The sequence below is a fragment of the Hyperoodon ampullatus genome, assembly GCF_949752795.1.
Source record: "Hyperoodon ampullatus genome assembly, chromosome: 10".
Lineage (NCBI taxonomy): Eukaryota > Metazoa > Chordata > Mammalia > Artiodactyla > Ziphiidae > Hyperoodon > Hyperoodon ampullatus.
The window spans coordinates 73,999,243-74,019,524 of record NC_136923.1 but is presented as its reverse complement, the minus strand read 5'-3'; the positions used below and the strand labels follow the sequence as shown (position 1 = coordinate 74,019,524).

General features: G+C 44.5%; 1 protein-coding gene across 1 annotated transcript in view; it reads right to left on the bottom strand.

Annotated features, from left to right (window-relative positions):
- Positions 1-1,111: 1,111 nt before the first annotated feature.
- Positions 1,112-20,282, bottom strand: part of BICRAL (BICRA like chromatin remodeling complex associated protein) — a gene marked incomplete at its 3' end in the record, with an annotated part of 82,006 nt that continues 62,835 nt past the window's right edge. The window contains exons 6-12 of the mRNA XM_079712750.1: positions 11,912-12,017; positions 10,971-11,071; positions 9,841-9,902; positions 8,209-8,354; positions 7,025-7,119; positions 3,965-4,067; positions 1,112-1,902 (exon numbers count right to left, since the gene is read on the bottom strand). Coding sequence (XP_079568876.1) covers positions 1,112-1,902; positions 3,965-4,067; positions 7,025-7,119; positions 8,209-8,354; positions 9,841-9,902; positions 10,971-11,071; positions 11,912-12,017 — 1,404 coding nt within the window. The remainder of the gene's footprint in view (positions 1,903-3,964; positions 4,068-7,024; positions 7,120-8,208; positions 8,355-9,840; positions 9,903-10,970; positions 11,072-11,911; positions 12,018-20,282) is intronic.

Here is a 20,282-nt window from a genome sequence, read left to right as displayed (position 1 = left end):
CTGTGTTTTGGTAATGATTGCTGCCAGGGGTGACTACTGTTCTCAGACAACAAGAAGCAGAAACAAGGCCAAAGTCCCCTTAACGTTTAAACTGAAAAATTACAACATAGTTTTCAAATGAAAATACTTTTGACGCTTGCCTATTTGTTGTGGGAGGGGTGCAAAGAGAGGTTAAATGGAACAAAACCCAGCAACCAACAAAAACATACATCGTATGCTGCCTAGATCCAATTATAGAATGCAAAACGCTTGTTTTTTCTCAATAGTTAACATATATATGCTTTTACATATATACATATTATATTCCTCATGGCTCTATCCCGGCCTCCCCTGTACACTGTGCCACTTAATTGGTTTCCATTTTCTTTTATTTCGCCTGGTGAGATTATCTCAAGTCGTGCTGTCACAACTCAAAACAAAGTATTCCCTAGATGAAACTCAACGCGGATATGCTGAAGAGGTGAGGTTTTGCTCCGGGAGCATCAGAAAAGCACTTGAACGATGAACAGGAAGCCCTGCTTGTGCGCTATAGGGGCTCACGCCAGGGCCGTGGGTCCTGGCAGAGCAGCCAGGACTAACTGCTCAGAGACGGCCAAGGGGAGAGCCATGTGGTCTCCCCGCCCATGACACCCCAAGACCCTCCCAAAGCCAAAATTTGGAGATGCAGTGGGATATTCTTTAAAAAGTATCTTCTATCAGTCCTGTTTGATTTTCTTTAATAAGTCTGTTCTTTTCAAATGACTTATGATTGTCAGAATTTTACCCAGGGCCTAGGGTACTGTGATCTCATTGAGTTACAGTGTTTAAAAAAAATAAAACAAATAAACAAAAACAAACAAAAAAATGACTATAAGCACTTTCAAAACACTTGAAATGTGTAGGGCCTATCAGACTGCTTTCTAACAAGGATCAGTTTTACTAAAGGATCTCCCTGTAACCACGACGAGTATTGCTCTTAAACAAAGAATGGGATTGAGATTAGAAAGAATAAGCTGTGATGAAAGATCAAGCAGGCTGGAGACAGGAGACCATTTCCATTGCTTTTGCCAGGAAAGAATGTAACTTGTCCGGGGCGGGGTCTCGGGGGGCAGGTTGGGGAGGACTGCGGCTATTAACACTCTAGGATACTATTTACAGCTGCTTCTAAAATGGAGTCAGTTTCTACAATGCCTTCACTGTGGTCCGGGATGAACTTTTCCAGGCAGTTTTCCTGCGAAGCCATTGGAGAAAAGTTGGGGAAATCTAACTCAACAGAGCCGCTAACCGTGGGGTCACTCTGGGGCTGCCGCCCCGCCTTTTTGAGTTCCAAGATGTTCTTAAATGTTGTTTCTAAACTCTTAGTGAGCTGGAGATCAGGCTGGGGCTCGGCTGACCCTTTCATGATGTCTGTGTGTAAAACTTCATTCTTTGGAGAATTCCGCAGAGTCTTGTCCTGGAAGGAGCTATTACACGTCATCTCCAGGTGCGAATCTACTAGGAGGCTTGAGAGTTTGCTCTCAGGACCGTGATCTGGTCTGGACGAGTTTTTCCGGTGCCCTTCAGGGCCGGGAGAGCACTCGCTGCCTTTCACAGAGTCTTTTCGGCTGGTTTTCTCTTCAGATGCACTCCGGTACTGAACTGAGCCCATTTTGTCAAATTTCAGTGCTCTGCCGAGGCATTCGGTTTTTTTAGCAATGTTTCCTTCTGCGGAGACCACGATGTGATTAGGCACTAGATGAAACTGGTCATGATTTGTTGGTTCTGCCATGCCTGGTTTGGCTCTGTCTCTGCTCTGGGCCTTGGCCGTCAGATGCACAGAACTGGTTGTTTTACTGCCATGCTGGTCACTCCTGCCAAACTGTGTCTCATGAGCAGCTTTATTATCAAGTTTGAAGGAACAACAGAAATCAGCCTGAAAGCCCTCTGGAAATGGGAACAAAAAGAACATTAATGAAAGAATGAGACAGGACTAGACAGTAGCCCCTCAGTGGGTCAGGTGCAAACCCACTCCACCCTACCCCACCACACCGAGTCAGCTGTTCATGTCCAGGACTGTGCAGAAGCACAGTACTTGGGGGCATCCTTCAAAAGGAACCGAGGCTGCGGAGCTGCAGCTTCCAGAGGAGCTTAAACCTCTTTGAAAAAGGAGTTGCTGGATGACAAATGGGAAAACCCAATGGGCAAAAAGCTCCACTTTGTCTTGGTCTCTTACTGTAGTTTTTGATCAGTTTTTTACTAATGACTGCTTTGAAACAGTCTGAAAACAGAAATCAGATGTTAGGATCAGCCTCGTTTCTTCCTTGGAGCAGAAGGCCCTGAACAGAGGCTTTGGCGGGGGGCTGGGGAGGACACAACTACTTGTCTGTGGGTGATGGCACTTCAGTCCCTCTAAACACGTGGCAGGGGACCTGGCATAACTAGTGGCACTTTGCCAGGAACACAAAACGAACGATCAACATGCACCTTAAATGGTATCTGCTTGGAAGGACAGTGGGGCATGGAGGAACCGGGTCTGAGGGTGAGTGCTGACCTGTGCCAGGCCTGAAGAGCCAAGGATGGCGAGAGAAATGTGAGTGAGGATTTAGGGGGTTGAGGGTACGGAGGGAGGGAAGCAGGTTGCTGTTATGCAAGGGCAAAGAAAGTGTTCACTCTGGAAGCAATGAAAGTGAAACAGAGCTTTGATGATACCTATAAAGCCACAAACGTGAATTTGTTCACTAAATCCCAAAATATGAGATCTAGGGGATACAGCCTTGAAATCAAAAAAGGTGATTCCACCCCATAAACACTGTGCAGGTACAATACAGAGGAGAACGGAGCATGCCCCTGCCCGCGTGACACCAGGCCTGAGGGGCTGTGACAAAAGAGGAGGGTTTATCCCCAAAGCCCAATTCACCCAATGGCAATAGGGGATTTCAGGTTCTAAGAAAAAGGGGCAGAAATATATCTCACATTATTCTCTTGTTTTTTGGAAAGATTTGAGGATTCTCCTAGGTATACAGCAATTCTTTAGGACTCTCCCTTTACACTGAGTATAAGGATCATGTATTCTCTTTGAAAATTCCTTAAGCCACATCAAACACAAGGCTGAACCTTAATATTTAAGTATCAGAAAAGATGTTAGAAAAATTAAAGCCAGAGGAAAATAATATTCCAATAGGAGGGGAATGGATTAGCCAAATTATCAAATTAGTATATTAAAAATTTATTAACTATTATTTTGAAGACTACAGCAACAGGATAAAAACTTCAGATGTGTTAAATGGAAGAAAATTAGAATAACAAAATAATATCTAGCATGTGACATATGATTTAATTATATTGTAAGTGATGTATGCAAATGGGAACCATAACTGGAAGAAAACTTGGAGAAATAAAAACATTCCTTTTCTAGAATGGTAAAAGTATGGGTAAAAATTGATATTCCACAAATTGTTATGTTATTCAATTTAAAAAATTTTAGACACTAGAAAGAAGTACAGAGAATTCATTTTTAAAAGGCAGAATGTGGGTCGAATCTAGCACAGATGCAAATGGCAGGAAGCTGATGGGGTGCGGGAAGAGTACCAACAAGGAGCACTACAAGCTACCAGAGCCTGTGGGCAGGGACCATGTCTCACTGATTCCCCTCCAACAATGCATTGCACATAGTAAGAAAACTCAATCATTTGCTGAGGTTTAGTTGCTTCTGGGAAGGCTTCTGACTTACTTTAGTTCTCAAAGACTAGGGAAAGATTGATAAGTTCGAGTTTACAATGGGGAAGAAGAATCACTTAACTGAATGTAAAATTCCAGTTTGGATTTTGCAGAACAACCTTTTCAGAGTATTCATATCCTGCTCTCAACTCTGGATTTTTTTCTCCCCAGAATTCAGGATCTACCTTCAGGTTTCATACTCCAAGGTCACTTCAGACAGTCTCCGCAAAGCCATAGCCCCTGAACCCTGGCGGGAGCTCTCCTCTGCTTTTACTCTGGCGTTTCTTACCGGGGTCTACAAGTGCCAGACGCTTGTCCCGGGACAGAGAAGCTCTTTCCTCTTGGTTGAACATTCTGTCGATCATCACCATCTCAGCAGAGGGATTGATCCGCTGAAAATGAGAGAGCCTAGTCATTTCAGATGCCCTTTAACAAGTGCAAACAGCTCGCTGTGTTTTGGGGACAAAGGAAGCAATCAGAAAGGAGAATATGTTTATCCTTGACATACTTTTTTGAATCGTGTTTTTTGGGGAAAGGTAATTTACCACATTGGTACAAACTTCAGAAGGTACTAAAGGGGATGTGGAAAGTCAGCCTTCCTTCTTCACCTCCCCTGTGCACTGCCTTCCCCACCCACCCAGGGCCCTCCCTGCAGGAACCCTCGTGCCAAGCAGTTTAGTAAACTCTTCCAGAGATAGTTTATGCACACACCCAAATTTACATTCTTCATTCTTTATTTTTGCACACAAATGGAAGCAACTATACACACTGTTCTGTACTTTTCTTATTTCCTCCTCTGCCTAATATGTGGGAAATCTTTTCATTAGGATGATCTTTTACTTTATATTCTGCTATGCTATCATTGTGTTGTGTTTTGTTTTTGGCTGTGCTGCATGGTTTGTGGGATCTTAGTTCCCCAACCAGGGACTGAACCCGTGTCCTCGGCAGTGAAACCACAAGAGTCTTAACCATTGGACCTCCAGGGAATTCCCTATAATTATGTTTTGTATTAAGGCTTTCCTTAGAATTATTTTTTGTTGTACAGAATCAAAGCTTAAATTATATTTCTGGGTCTTATTTAACATAAAAATTCATGGCAGATATAATTTGTCCAAGTAATTAGTCCATTTGTCCAAGTCTGTCCAAATGGTCCTTTTCTCATAAATGACAGAGTTAGTCTTTTTGATATCTCAGAGTTTTGTTTCAGAAATGATTGTCAATATAAGAACAACTATTTCAGACTTTGGTGGCACCGTTTTAATATACATAAGTATAGGCATATCTCATTTCATTGCGCTTTGCAGGTATTGCGTTTTTTTTACAAATTGAAGGCTATAGCAACCCTGCATCGAGAAAGTCCATTGGCACCACTTTTCCAACAACATTTGCTCACTTCATGTCTCTGTGTCACGTTTTGGTAATTCTCCCAATATTTCAAACCCTCCACCAGCAAAAAGATTACAACTCACTGGAGGCTCAGATGATGATTAGCATTTTTTAGCAATAAAGTATTTTTAAATTAAGGTATGCACATTGTTGTTTTATTATTTTTTATTTTTTTGTTTTTGCGGTATGCGGGCCTCTCACTGCTGTGGCCTCTCCCGTTGCAGAGCACAGGCTCCAGACGCGCAGGCTCAGCGGCCATGGCTCACAGTCCCAGCCGCTCTGCGGCATGTGGGATCTTCCCGGACCGGGGCACGAACCCATGTCCCCTGCATCGGCAGGCGGACTCTCAACTACTGCGCCACCAGGGAAGCCCACATTGTTGTTTTAGACACAATGCTACTGCACATTTAATAGGCTGCAGTATAGTGTAAACATAACTTTTATTTGCACCAGAAAACGAAAAAGTTCATGTGAATTGATTTATTGAGATATTCACTTTATTGAGGTGGTCTAGAACTGAACCCACAATGTTTCTGAGGTATGCCTGTAAATATATACACTTTAGTTAAACACAAACACACACACATACATATTTATACTATATTGCATACGTGTATAATGTAGTTCAGCTAATCTCTCAAGGTACATTTTCAAAGCTGATCTCAAATTAAAAGCCACTGGTAAGAGACCAATTTATTAAAGTCTGTATGATTTTAGAACTGCTTCTAAAATCTCAGATAGGTTTGGTCTTTCCATCATTTTCTGAGATACCTTACTCCTTTCTCTAATTATCTGGTGCTTTAAAATTAATTTTAGGGGAGTTCCTCAGCGGTCCAGTGGTTAGGACTCAACGCTTTCACTGCTGTGGGCTGGGGTTCAATCCCTGGTCGGGGAACTAAGATCCTGCAAGCCATGCGGTGTGGCCAAAGGGAAAAAAAAACCAATTAATTTTAGTTTCTATTTGGGGTGCTGAAAATGCTCTGGAATTAACGAGTGGTGATGCTTGCACAGCCTTGTGAATATACTAAAATCCATCAGGTTGTACGTTTTAAAATTAAGCATGATTTTTTTGGGGGAAATTATTATTGTAATATATGACAAAAGATTCATATTTATTTATTTATTTATTTTACATCTTTATTGGAGTATAATTGCTTGTTGTGTTAGTTTCTGCTGTACTACGAAGTGAATCAGCTATATGTATACATATATCCCCACAACCCCTCCCTCTTGAGCCTCCCTCCCACCCTCCCTATCCCACCCCTCTAGGTGGTCACAAAGCAACAAGCTGATCTCCCTGTTAAGCATGATTTTTATGACATGCTAGTGATCTCTCAATTGAAAACAAGACAAAACTAACTTTTTTTTAATTTGGCTGCACCACGTGGCTTGCAGGATCTTAGTTCCCAGACCGGGGTGAAAACCCGAGCCCTCGGCAGTGAGTGCACAGAGTCCTAACCACTGGACCGCCAGGGAATTCCCAAGACAAAACTAATTTTAACATCTGTCACCACCTCATCTTTTCAGATATTATTCTGAACAATATTCAGCAGAAGTGTTGCCAGTCCTCTCCCACATCTTCTGGTTGGTGAGAGGCAGTGGACAGCATCGGAGTGCGGATGGGGGTCAGGTGGTCCTGGTCTGTATTCTAGCTCTGCTAATTACACTGCAAACTTACTGGCTGTATGATGTTGGGCAAATTACATAACCAAAGCACTAGTCCCTCATTTGGAACCAGGAAAACAATAGCACTGATTCAGTGTGATCAACCATGGAAAGCATAGCAAATATAGCTGCTGTTAGTAGAAGGTTCAGTCAAAGGTAAGTTTTTCTACAATTTTAAGTATCTGTGCCTTTTAAACTATGTTGGGAAAAATGTAATTTCTTGAAGTTTTTCTCTCTGAATTAGTAGCTGTGACCTGTGGAGTTTAAGAAACAAACATGCTTGGTAGTGGAACTTTACCATGGCATCTTCCAGGAGCAGGAATCTGTACTTGTTAAGCATAGCTTGGGTCCTTTTTAGGAGCTGAGTGGCAACTGTTTCAAATTCATTGTCAACTTTAAAAAGAGAGAGAGAGAGAGAAAAAAAAAGTAAGAGAGTGCAAATCACCCACTAGGTCCTTTTTTCCTTAGGACTGAAATGAATTATTCCTCCATTTTCTCTTCTTAGTTTAGTTCTTCCTTGGTTAAACATCATCTTTCTGCACTCCTGTCCCTCACTGTTCACTGGAATGTGATCACAGAAACTCATTTTAACACTAGCTTATTTTCACTCTAATTAGGAAACTAAAAACATAATGCCTTTAATTAAGATCATTTATAAAAGAAAACCACGTTAACACAGACCAGCAGCAAATATCAATGAACAGAGAATGATCTACGAGTTTAGGTGACCTAAGCCTCCACTTCCTTCCAACAGCATGAAAAACTGAAACTGCTGAGACAATGAAGTCCTACTGTCCGGGCTGGGCAGACCAGTTTCACGTAACAACACCAACTCGTCCATGGCATCTCGCAGGTCATGGTCCTGTGGCTCTGTCCTTTGTCTGTCTGTCTCCAAAGGTCTCACATTTTCCACTTCGCTCTTCTCAGAGCCTCCACATCCCTGTTTAATGCTGGATGTGGACGCTCTTCCTCCCAGGGAAGCTCACAGTGCATTGACTGCTGCACTCCCCTCAGAGGCCCTACTCTGGACTCACTTTGGAACTTCAAAGAATGCTTTTTGGGAGCTACAGTATCTATCTAATTCATAAAAGTGATAGCAGCAGCTCAGGGTATGTATGCATTCTATCTAAACGCAGGGACTGTGCCTGAATCACTGTGCAGAGCACCTCGTCCAGGGCCATCCTGTCTGCAGCCAGAGTCCAAACAGTGCTCTGGATTCACTGCCCTCAAACGTGTCCATAAAATATTCGGACATTTGGGTGTCCCTCCACAGAATGTTGAGAAAAATAAGTCACAACCCTAAACATGGACTGGGAAATCAAGTAAATTGGGAAGAAGGTAGGTCTGCAATGAAAAACAGTAACCTGGCTACCATCTGGGGGTGACGAGGCTCTGGTTCGCCTGTGGGGTGAGTCCCCAGGAGGGCATCCCTAGGAGGGTGTCTGGTGTCAAGGTGGCACCCTGGGGGTCCAGCCTGCTTACCTTTCTTCAGGTCTTCCTCTGTGGGCATGGAGCCCTGGCACACATGGTAGGAGAGCAGCCTTTGCACTGCGTCACTGAGTGATCGGAACTGACTTTTATCAGGTGTCACCGTGTGGGTTTGGTCCCTCTGTAACTGCTGGAGAATGCTGTTAAAGAGAAATTGCCAATGGCAGTGTTGAGTCATGTAAGAAATCTAATCATGATGGTTATTTGCATGCAAAGACAATGAGAGACACAGGAATGTTATTATCCATAGTATAGCAGGTCTTCCCCCCCCCTTTTTTTTTTTGCGGTACGCGGGCCTCTCACTGCTGTGGCCTCTCCCGTTGCGGACGCGCAGGCTCAGCGGCCATGGCTCACGGGCCCAGCCACTCCGCGGCATGTGGGATCTTCCCGGACCAGGGCATGAACCCGTGTCCCCTGCATCGGCAGGCAGACTCTCAACCACTGCGCCACCAGGGAAGCCCTCCCCTCAGTTTTATACTTCATACATCATGGTGGGTTTAGAGTTTAGTCTAACCATCAACACAGGGGACTCAAACTATGACTCTGGCCTCAAAATCATGGTGTTCCCCCCAGCCATTCAAGTGTGGGCGCTCACACAGACCCTGGCAATGCCTGACCACTGGCCAGCTAAGCTTATGGTAATATTTCTGTTCTGAACATAGTAGTTTATTTTTTTTATTTTTTGGACTAATAACATCATTGATAGAACTTATTATAGACGATAACCAAACAAAGTCTGTGTCTCAAAACCAGTGTTAAATCAATCTCAGGGTTGAGAGGAAGAAAAGGGGAGTCTAAAATCACAAGAAGTGCAGACATTCTCTAGGATCCTTATCCTTCTGGATCCATGCTCCCTTCAGGGTCTTCATCATCATAAATGTTCTCTGCCATTTGACAAGCTTGCATGATATTGTCTTCTGATACAGAACAAATCATCCAAGGTTCATTGGGATTTCAGGAGAAATCAGATATCTTGGCAGTCTGACCACCATGAATAAACAACAACTCTGCTGGCCCATCTTCTGCATTTTCCAGGGATTGTTCCTCTCCAATTTTACTTAAATCCCAGACATTCAGTCTGTGATCAGTACCACTGGAAGCCAAGGTAGTCTCATTGTGAGGCAACCACTGAACCTGGAATATTTCATCCTTATGTGATTCAAAGGAATGCAACTTAAGTTTCAGATTTCTCAGATCCCACAAGGCAACAGTCTTGTCAGCTGATCCTGTGGCAAGAAGGAACTCACTATAAGGACTGAAAGAAAGGCAGTTCACTTCAGCAGTGTGAGCACCAACTGCGTGGCTTGGCTGGACATAGGACTTTATTAAACCTTGCTTCTCCTCAGAGACCCTTAGGCCAATCAAAGGGTATGTGGTTGCTAAAAAGACAAAGAACTATTCTCCTTAAGAACAAAAGGGTGAACAGTAGGCTCAAACTACATTTGAGATATATATAGATATATAGATAGATATATAGATATATATATCTCCTAACAAACTATAGGGAAAGATTTCCAAAGTATACTTTAAAAAATATGTAGTATCATAACCTGACTGTTGTATATTTGTTGAAGGTTAGGAGCCTAGAAAAATGTTCAAAATGGGTCATTTCCGAAGGTAACTCACAAAGCTCCTTTAGTTAGCTGTTTTGCAGCAGGCCTCTTTTGTCCTCCCGAATGACTATCCACCTAAAGACAAAACACACCTCTTATTATTCCCTTTTGTAGAAAAAAATAAGCAAAATACAGTTATACATAAAGGTCACTATGTTTCCAATATTTTCAAATCCTTATCAAGAGCAGACTCTAAGTATGTAACATTTGCTGTAATTTGCCAGTGTTGGAAAATGAAACAAGGAAATCCACAGACCCATGTAGCAAAGTTGCACTGTGTCAAGATTATAGAAAGCTGTACTATCAGTTCCTTGGAAGGACTTAGCTGTACCTTAAAGCCTGAATTCCCAACTCCCTCTACAAAGCTTCATTATATTTTTGAAGAAATATATTTTAAGTAACAACTCCATAAACATCTGAAAATTCAGTAGACAGTCCTTAATTCATCCTCTCAGTGGTAAAGAAGGGAGCAAACACATCTGAGCTCCTGTCACATACAGTCCAGGTGTGTGACCTAGCAGGGCATTTCTTGGATCACAGTAAGGAACAAATACGCCTTACGTCAGAACCTGAGAACTGAACCAGATCCTTCACTAAGTATTCCAGGCAGGCCCAGACTACCACAGATTTCATTAAGCTATTTTAAGTTTGATGGAGAAGAGCCTAAGGCCTTAGAAAACTGAAAACAAAAATTTTTTTTCTTCTTTTTCAGACCAGTATGGGTTAAAAGACCATAGGGACTGACTACTTCATACACTCCTGCAGGAAAAAAAAAATCTCTAGTATAACTAAGAGGAACAGATGCACTTTTGATAGGATAATAATCATTATCATTCAACAGTAAACTACATTTTTTGAGTGCCTACGATGTGCTGGCTGCTGGTATACTATTAATTCATGAGGAAAGGAAAGAACTGTAAACATGTGAGAAATAGAACAGACACATTCATCCTATAAACATTAACATTACAAGGCATGGCTCTCAGGGAAGGTCTCCAGTGAGCACTTTTATGGGCACACAGGGCAACAAGGCTGACTGTGCAGATGATGCCAGACAGCCACTAGCAAACAGAAGGTGATGTGACCACATTTTCTGTCAATCATGCTGAACATTGAGAAGAAGCTATGCAAACTGTTTTCTACCTGCACAGCTGGCTGTCCAGGAGATGATCCAATGACTTTTTCCTGCTGTGGTTGTGTGGTTCCTAAGGACACCGGTATAACTTTGCTTCCAGAATCCTGTCCTGTTAGAATGAACACGAGACAACGTTCAACAGAAACAGTAAATCAGGCCCGTTGTGTAACCCCTAGAGTCCAATGTACACAGATTACTGAACATTCTGAAAGGGATTTGTTTATCCTGGGTGCTGGCTGTGAGGAAGGGGAGCAGGAAGTACATTTATCTACCAAAGCTCTAAAGACAGAGGTAAGGATTATTAAAGCTTATTTAGGTAATAAATGGAAATAAACACATAAATAAATGGTAATAAATAAAAGCTGTCAGTGCTACAGTTTCAAATTATCTAAGGTCTAAGGAATAGGCCTCAAACCAGTGATCTGTCCGTATTACTGAACCCCCAAATACTCACAACTTAAGAAAGGGAGGCCCAACTAGGGGACTGGCTAGGAGTGTTCATGCTGTCATCTTTTCTAGTACTTATTGAGCAGTGCGGGTGTTCAAAGCTTTAAAAGAAATGGAAGACATGGCCCACGATATTTTTTGTTTTTGTCTGGGGCGGGGGAGTGGCGGGGGGAGATTCTAAATATACAAATACAGGATAGTTACAAAGTCGCATGTGCCGTATAATACTAGGTTTCATTGTTTCTAAGCAGCACATTTTTTTCACATAATTTAATGTGTTGTAATTTAAATAGAAGTGCTTTTTTTTTCCTCATTAGTATATAAGATACTACAGATGCAACATTGTACAGCATTTGGGTGGAAAGGATACGGAAAGAAGGAAGGATCAGAGCGGAGGTGAGGCTGAGTGGAAGAGATGCAGGATGAGGGATGTGTGAAGAGTGTCCCCTGGTGCTGGGAGGACTGCGACAGACTAAAAGAGCTCACAACAGGGGCTCCTGACCTGGCAGTGCGGTGCTCAAGAGGCCTGGGATGGGCGCTTGCCTCAGGCCATCTGCAGTCTTGGAAGCAGAAATGGGGGAAGTCTGATTCAAACTTTTTTTCGGAGCCTGTGAAAAAACATTGCCAAGATGGAAAAATTAATTGCATGATAAAAGCTTTACTAGATCACTTAAAGTGCCAACCAAGTCTGTTAATGAGTCTCCCGCATCACCTTCGGTTTAGCTTACAAAACAAAAGTTTAAAAACATTATCCTCCTATCACATTGGGAGAACTGCAAAGAGTACCCTTTAAAGTCTACAAGCCTGCTGAATTTTCTTGACGCCATTCGGGAGGGATGATTGATCCCAGCTGAGCTGATTGATAGCAGCTGCTTTCTCACTCCTGGAACTCCTGTGCTCATGGTGCTCAGATGCAAAGCTGAGCCTGAAACAAGTCTCTACCCCCAACAGTTTCTATCCTCAGTAATGCAATGTCTCGCCTGCAAGGATTATGACCCTGAGTACCAGTTCCTATGTGGGGTCTGCAGGGATGCTGAGCACCCGGTCAGGGCCCAAGCACCAACCCCAAATCTACTGTCAACATTCGCTGTCCACTGTGTGGATGATCTAAAGGAAATCTCACCCCTGCCGTCTGGGATGTCTCTAGTTCATGTCATGATAACCTCAGGTGGCATGTAATTGGGAAATGTAAATTCAACTGAATATTAGTCTGAGCAAAATATTATTAGAAAAATTAATGTTTAAACTGTTGTGTGCTTCTTTTCTATAAATAAGGAAGATGAACTGGATGAAGTTTAAGGACTAACAAATTCCTTTTAGCTCTAAAAAAATCTGTTCTCTCTATAATGCATTTAAAGTAAGATGATAAAGGGTTTCTAAACTACTCCCACATTTTAATCCTTTATGTCATTACTACTTCACAGTGCAGTAAGTTTTCAGTTTTTCCTTCAGTTTTATATTTTGTATACCAGCAGATGATTTAGAGTTTAGTCTAACCATCTCCAGGGGTGATGACCTGTGACCCTGGCCTAAGCAAAATGTGCCCACCAACCATTCACATGCGGCCGCTCACACAGACCTTGGCAATACCTGGCCATTGGCCAACTAAACTCATGTTAATATTTCTGTTCTAAACAATGTATTATTCTAAACAATTAATTATCTATTTGGTCCTTTTTTCTAATACAGAAATGGAGATGGATTTGACATCAACCAAGAAAGACTGGAGGAGGTCATTACAAAGTTGGAAACAGTCACTTTGCTCATCCTTCCATTAGCAGGGAAGGTCGGACCTGCGTCTCTTAGTGAGAACACCATGGGGGAAAATCTCCCAGTCTTCACAGCATTTGCCCTAGAACATAACTCCACACCTTCCTACTGTAGGGAAGCTCTTCACAAGAAGGACAACCATGTTGTGAGGAGGCCTGGGGTGAACAGTGAGCACAGGCCTTCCTCACAAATATTTCCAAGGGATGAACACTAAGGGCCACCTTGACCTAGTGGTTAGCATTCTGGGCTTTCACTGCCATGGCCCGGGTTCAATCCCTGGTTGGGGAACTGAGATCCCGCAAGCCGCTCGGTGCAGCCAAAAAGTAAATAAATAAAAATAAGGGCCAACTTGAATAAAAAAACAAACAGATAAAAGTTGGAAAAATGTGGTCTAACAGGGCAAGGCTATATTCTAGATGGGACTCTGAAATAACGAGATCAACAGTTGAATAGATGAACCAGAATGAATATGTTCAAATGACCAAAATCCTCATAGCAGTGTTGCCAGGACAACATTTTTGGAATTTCTTTCAATATGCCTAGTTCACATGAAACAGAAGAATATCATCCGAATTGCTTAAGAGCACACAAGTTGTTTTTTTTTTTTAAATAAATAAATGTCATTACCCAGCCTGATCTCCCACCTTATTTATCAGATATCACCTTGAATGATTCCTAGCTATTGAACAGACAAATAAAACAAAATCCATGCATACGGAAGTAGTAAAACTAAAAGAACAGCAAGGAAGAAATCACCATAAAAGTCAGGAGAGGGGCTAGGTTAGGAAGGTGCATGGAAGAGGGTACTTTCTGGGGTACTGATAATCTATTTCTCAAGTGGTTACATGCATGGGTATTTGCTTTATAATTATTTGTTAACTGTACATTTATGTTTTCTGTATTTTTCTATGTGTTTTTTCATAATATAGAAGAGTAAAGAGAAAAAAAAATACTCTGAACAATCTAATCTAATGTCAAAGCTTGAAAAATTGCCATCATTTAAGGGTATAAAGTACTGTTGTGTCTGAAAACAAGGTTACTAACTGTAGGGACACCTCTTGTTTGAGCAGGTTTTTTGTTTTTTGTTTTTTTTGGCTGCAAGGTGGTTTTTCTCTAGTTGCATCGAGCGGGGGCTACTCTTTGTTGTGGTGCGTGGGCTTCTCATCGTGGTGGCTTCTCTTGTTGCGAAGCACGGGCTCTAGGAACGTGGGCTTCAGTAGTTGTGGCACGTGGGCTCAGTAGTTGTGGCTCGTGGGCTCTAGAGTACAGGCTCAGTAGTTGTGGTGCACGGGCTTAGTTGCTCCACGGCACGTGGGATCTTCCCCGGACCAGGGCTGGAACCCGTGTCCCCTGCATTGGCAGGCGGATTCTTAACCACTGTGCCACCAGGGAAGTCCTGAGCAGGTTTTGGTGTAAGTGTTTTACAGTCCCCTTGCCCACATCCATGTGGGGGTTGAACACTGGCATCAGTGCATTTTCATCTTTCAGCTACTGCCAGTACCCCTCACTGTGTCCCTCCCCTTGGGACTGGAATGATCTCCCCACCTCCTATGCTATAAGGGTAACACAGAGGTTGGGTGGGGCGGGTAGGGCCAGGATGGTGGTAGTACTGTAATCCACTGGGAACTTGGTTTGGTGTCCCCACTGGAATCTCCTCCATTCACTAGGTCTGTATTGGAAAGCTCTGCTGCCCGAGGGATCTTCTCTGTTCCCAGATGTTCGCTGGTCACTGGTCACTCCCAGTCCCCTGATTTCAGAGCAGGACTTTTGTGTGTCTGGTTCACTGCTGTATCCCCAGCACCAGAAGAGGGCCTGATACCATAGTGAGCACACAGTAAATCATTGTTAAATGAAAATAAGTGAGTGAATTCCACTGCGGCATTAAGTCATAGGGGTCTGTACTTCCTCCTAGTCTAATGCCCCTGCCCAGGAGCCAGCAACTTTCTCTCATTCCCCCCAAATTTAGGTTGCCCCTGAACTGACAATCTTTTCCAGAAAGAAAATATATCATTCAGGTTTTCTTTTTCTGAACTCTTAGAGAAGACTTTTTAAAAATTTTATTTATTTATTGCGCCGGGTCTTAGCTGAGGGAGGCAGGCAGGCTCCTTAGTTGCGGCATTTGAACTCTTGGTTGCGGCATGCATGTGGGATCTAGTTCCCTGAACAGGGATCGAACCTGGGCCCCCTGCTTGGGGAGCATGGAGTCCTATCCACTGCGCCACCAGGGAAGTCCCTCTTAGAGAAGACTTGCTCTTGAAATATATTTTCTTCACAAATAGAGAAGCTATTTAAGGATATTTTGTTGAGAACTTGGCTCCAAGAACTCTGCTCATATCAATGTACAATTTTAACTCTTTAGACCCTGTACTATCTTGATACCACGTGAATATACAGAAATCCACCAATGAATCAGAATACTCAATATATCCCCATCCCCCTCTGTGGTACACCTTGTAAGAAGCCAACGACAAACTAGCAAGATGATATTCGTCAACCGATAGGCATTTGCTGAGTGAGGGAGGCCATCTGGGATCTTCCCAGCCCACAGTCTCCTCTGGGAATTGCCCCATTGCCATAGAAATGGGTTGGAGCCAGCACAGTTGGACACACAAAGGTCTGTTACCTGCTAGAGGGCATTAAGAGCTAGAATCCAGGGAACGAGCACCTTTTCTTCCCGTGGAAAAGTGCCAAGCCTGCCAGTGAGCAGCTTCTCTACCCAGAGGGGTGTTTTTTTCTATTTTGGCTCAGAGGGGCACTTTTTCCTAATTTGAACAAAGGCTCCATATAGAGCATCAGCTCTATACGTATAGAGCTCCGTATAGAGGCCCTGCATGGCCACTTCCTCATGTTGCCCACGACTGGCTCCTCTGGTCAAGGGTGACTGAACCATGGGTGGGCCAATCAGACTCTCTCTCCTTGGAACTGAGAATTGGGGGAGGGGGAGGGATACCTAAGGGCCGCGGTTCTCAAATGCAGGTTTATAGCCTAATTGCATCAAGATCACCTGGGAGAGCATCTGAAAGACAAAGTTTCTGGGTTCCATCCACAAAGATCGATTCAGAAATCTAATGTGGGGCTTAGGAATCTATAAATTAAAAAAGCTCTCCAGGGCTTCCCTGGTGGCGCAGGGTTGAGAGTCCGCCTGCCGATGCAGGGGACGTGGGTTCGTGCCCCGGTCCGGGAAGATCCCACATGCTGCGGAGCGGCTAAGCCTGTGAGCCATGGCCGCTGAGCCTGCGCGTCCGGAGCCTGTGCTCCACAGCAGGAGAGGCCACAACAGTGAGAGGCCCGCGTACCGCCTGTTTCTGTTAAACGCTTGGAAGAGTGAGAGAGGACCATGAAGGAGAGAGGTGAGGCCATGCTATCTTGAAGAGGCCAAGGGAAGAGCAGAGAGCCTGGTTCTGACTCTTACAAAGAAGCTACACTACACAAGACGTTCTCCTTTTTGCTAAATGTGTTAGGGTGAGTTTCTAGACAGTTGCAGCCCAAAGTACCTTGACTAAGACATTTGGGTGTTCACTGTATGCACAGCACCATGGTAATCACAGAGAAGGCAGCTGAAGGATACCACACACAGTCTCTGCCCTCTGAGAGTTTACCATCCAGAAAACAACCAGGCCCACCCAAACACAGTGTACCATATTATGGTGTCCAACCTCAGGCCCTCATGCATGACCAGCAATCCTCTTTTTCCCCTGGCCAGCTTCTTGCTTATTTTCCACTGAAGCCTATTTCATTATCTTCAAACCTGTAAGCCAGGTGAGAATTCATTCAACTTTCTACTACCAAAGCTACGACATCACCTGCAACCCCATTCATCCCTTCCCGCTTCTCTGTTACAGTGAAAGAATAATCCCCCAATGCTTTTATACAAAGAATCCCACCAACGTTTCTGGAATTCATGTCCTTCTCCTTCCCATGAGCTTGGAAAAGAGCTCAAGCCTTTCCCGTATCTTATAAAAACCACACCCTGACTCCACACATCCGTGGAGCTACTGCAGTGTCAGTTACTGTCATTTTTCTGGAAGTTGTCTGTGCTTATCACCACACCCCCCCTACTCCCCTTAATCTACTGCAATCTGGCTTCTGCACATATCACTCCATGGAGACAAATCTTACCAAGGTCAACAACTGCCTCCTTGTTGCTACATGTATCAGAAACATTCCCATCCTGACTTCCACCCACTTCCCAGCAACACTCCACTCTGTGGACACCATCCCTCCTGCCTGCCTCATTTTCCTTTCTTAGCTTCCAAAATGCTGAGCCCTATGGGTTTGACGCCTCCTCTCTGGAATATTCTGAGTCTTCCCTGAGGACCCCTCTTTCTGTGTCCACCCCCTAAGTGTGTTGGTGCTTTGGGGCTCTCTCCTGGCTGCTCCTCCTCTACTGACACACTCTTCCTGATCCGTTTCATCCACTCCCACCGCTTCCATCATGATATATATGCTGGTCAATCCCACTTCAGCTGACAATTCACTCTCTGCTTCAGCACATGTAGCTGTTGCCCATACAACTTGGTTGTTCCAAAGGTACCTCACCCTTGACAAACAACCTAAATTGAACTCAGAACTTCCCTTCAAACCATGATTTCTTTCCATGTTCTCTATTTCGGTGAACCTGGGTGTCACTGCCAGAAACTTCTGTGTCACCCTTATTCCTCCACTATAGCCAATCAATCCGAAGTTCTATCTAACCTGCCTCAAATCCATTCACTTCTCTCCATTTCTTCTGCCACTAGGCTCAAGTGGGTCTGCACTATTTCATGCTTACGTTACGACACTGGCTCCTGAGCCTGGCATCAGGGTCCTGTAGTGTTTAGGGCTCGCTTACCTTTCCCACCTAAATCTTCACCTCTCACTTGAACTTGCTTTCCTTCTCCTGCAGAACCACGTTCTCTTCTCTCTGCAAGGCTTTGCACTTGCTGATTCCACTGCCTGAACATTCTTTACTCAGACCCTCTCTTGCTGGATAACTTCCTTCTCCCATAGTAGGGCTCAGTCAGAAACCACTATTTCGTGGAAACCTGCTCAAACCATCCCATCTTGGTAAGAGGCTCCTTTTCGGAGCCTGGTGCCCTGGGCTGCTTCCACCAGAGCACTCAGAATACTGTCTTGTGGCTGTCGGCTTATCTGCTGCCTCCTGCTCTGCAAAAGACTGTTGCATCCCTGGGACTTGGCCCAGGGCTGGCCCTGGCCTGATACACTGTTGAATGAATGAATCAGTGAAGGAAATATTATACCTGGTGGGAAGTATAAATAAAAAGTGCAGGGGCTTCCCTGGTGGCGCAGTGGTTGGGAGTCCGCCTGCCGATGCAGGGGACACGGGTTCGTGCCCCAGTCCGGGAGGATCCCACATGCCGCGGAGCGGCTGGGCCCGTGAGCCATGGCCGCTGAGCCTGCGCGTCCGGAGCCTGTGCTCCGCAACGGGAGAGGCCACAACAGTGAGAAGCCCGCATACCGCAAAAAAAAAAAAAAAAAAAAAAAGTGCAGAGAGGAGATCAGTGGAGGGTCCGAAAAAGGCTTCATTCTTTTAGGGGCTTTGGGTGCCCTGAGGGAGGAGAAGCATCTAGGCCAGATAGGAAAGGACATTCAGTGAATGCCCGTCAGCAAAGGCTTGAGGCTCACGATGAGTCTGGCCTGTTCAGGGAGCCATGAGGGGTCCTGCCTGGCTAACCTGGAGCAGTTCAGCTTGAGAACCTTAGTGGCCAGGCTGGGGGTTGGTACCTTCTCCTGTGCAATGGGAAGCTCCCAGATGATTTGGTTCAGGTCACCAAGCAAATGTTTTAGGAAGATAAATGTGGTGGAAGCCAGACTTTAGGGAGAGTCTGAAGGCAGATTAATCATCCAGACAATTGTTACAGCTGTCTAATTACAGTACAAATGGGCCTTGGAAAACATCTACCCAGCAGTCCATTCTTCTTCGTTTGCACTTTAGAATCACTTGGGGAGCTTTTGAAAAATGCTGCTGCCTAGAACCTTCAATCTAGACCATTTAAATCAGAATTTATGAAGGTGAGGCCCAAGCATCCATATTTTTTTTTTTTTTTTTTTTTTTTTTGCGGTACGCAGGCCTCTCACTGTTGTGGCCTCTCCCATTGCAGAGCCCAGGCTCCGGACGCGCAGGCTCAGGGGCCATGGCTCACGGGCCCAGCCGCTCCGCGGCATGTGGGATCTTCCCGGACCGGGGCATGAACCCGTGTCCCCTGCATCGGCAGGCAGACTCCCAACCACTGCGCCACCAGGGAAGCCCCAAGCATCCATATTTTTACAAAGCTCCCCAGATGATGCTATTGCATTGCTAGGGTTCCTCATTTTCTTTTTTTTTTTTTTTTTTTTGCGGCATGTGGGCCTCTCACCGCTGCGGCCTCTCCCGCCGCGGAGCATAGGCTCCGGACACGTAGGCTCAGTGGCCATGGCTCATGGGCCCAGCCGCTCCGCGGCACGTGGGATCCTCCCAGACCGGGGCACGAACCCTTGTCCCCTGCATCGGCAGGAGGACTCTCAACCACTGCGTCACCAGGGAAGCCCGTGGGTTCCTCATTTTCAAGAGAAAACTAGGTAAGCTGTGACAAAGCGAAAGAGAGACATGGACATATATACACTACCAAACGTAAGGTAGATAGATAGTGGGAAGCAGCCGCAGAGCACAGGGAGATCAGCTCGGTGCTTTGTGACCGCCTGGAAGGGTGGGAGGGAGGGAGACGCAGGAGGGAAGGGATGTGGGAACAGATGTATATGTATGACTGATTCACTTTGTTATAAAGCAGAAACTAATAAAAAAAAATGCAGAGGTGTAAAAAAAAAAAGAGAAAACTAGGGCTCAGAATGTAAGATAGGAACTTAGATCACAAAACCAATCACTGGCAGAGGAGGACCTGCAAGTGAGCTGACTCCTGTTCCAACTCTTGTTTTCCCCGTTATACTGCTGTCCCTAGCTCAGGGTACAGATGTAGAAAAGAGAGAAAAGGGAAGCAGTGTGGTAGAGACAGCTAGCTGGTGAAGTCTGCCTTTACAGCAATTTGCCCATGCTCTGAACCTCCATCTCCTTGACTGTGAAATGGGAACAGTAATGTTACTTGTAGCCCCAAAGTAAGGATTAGAAA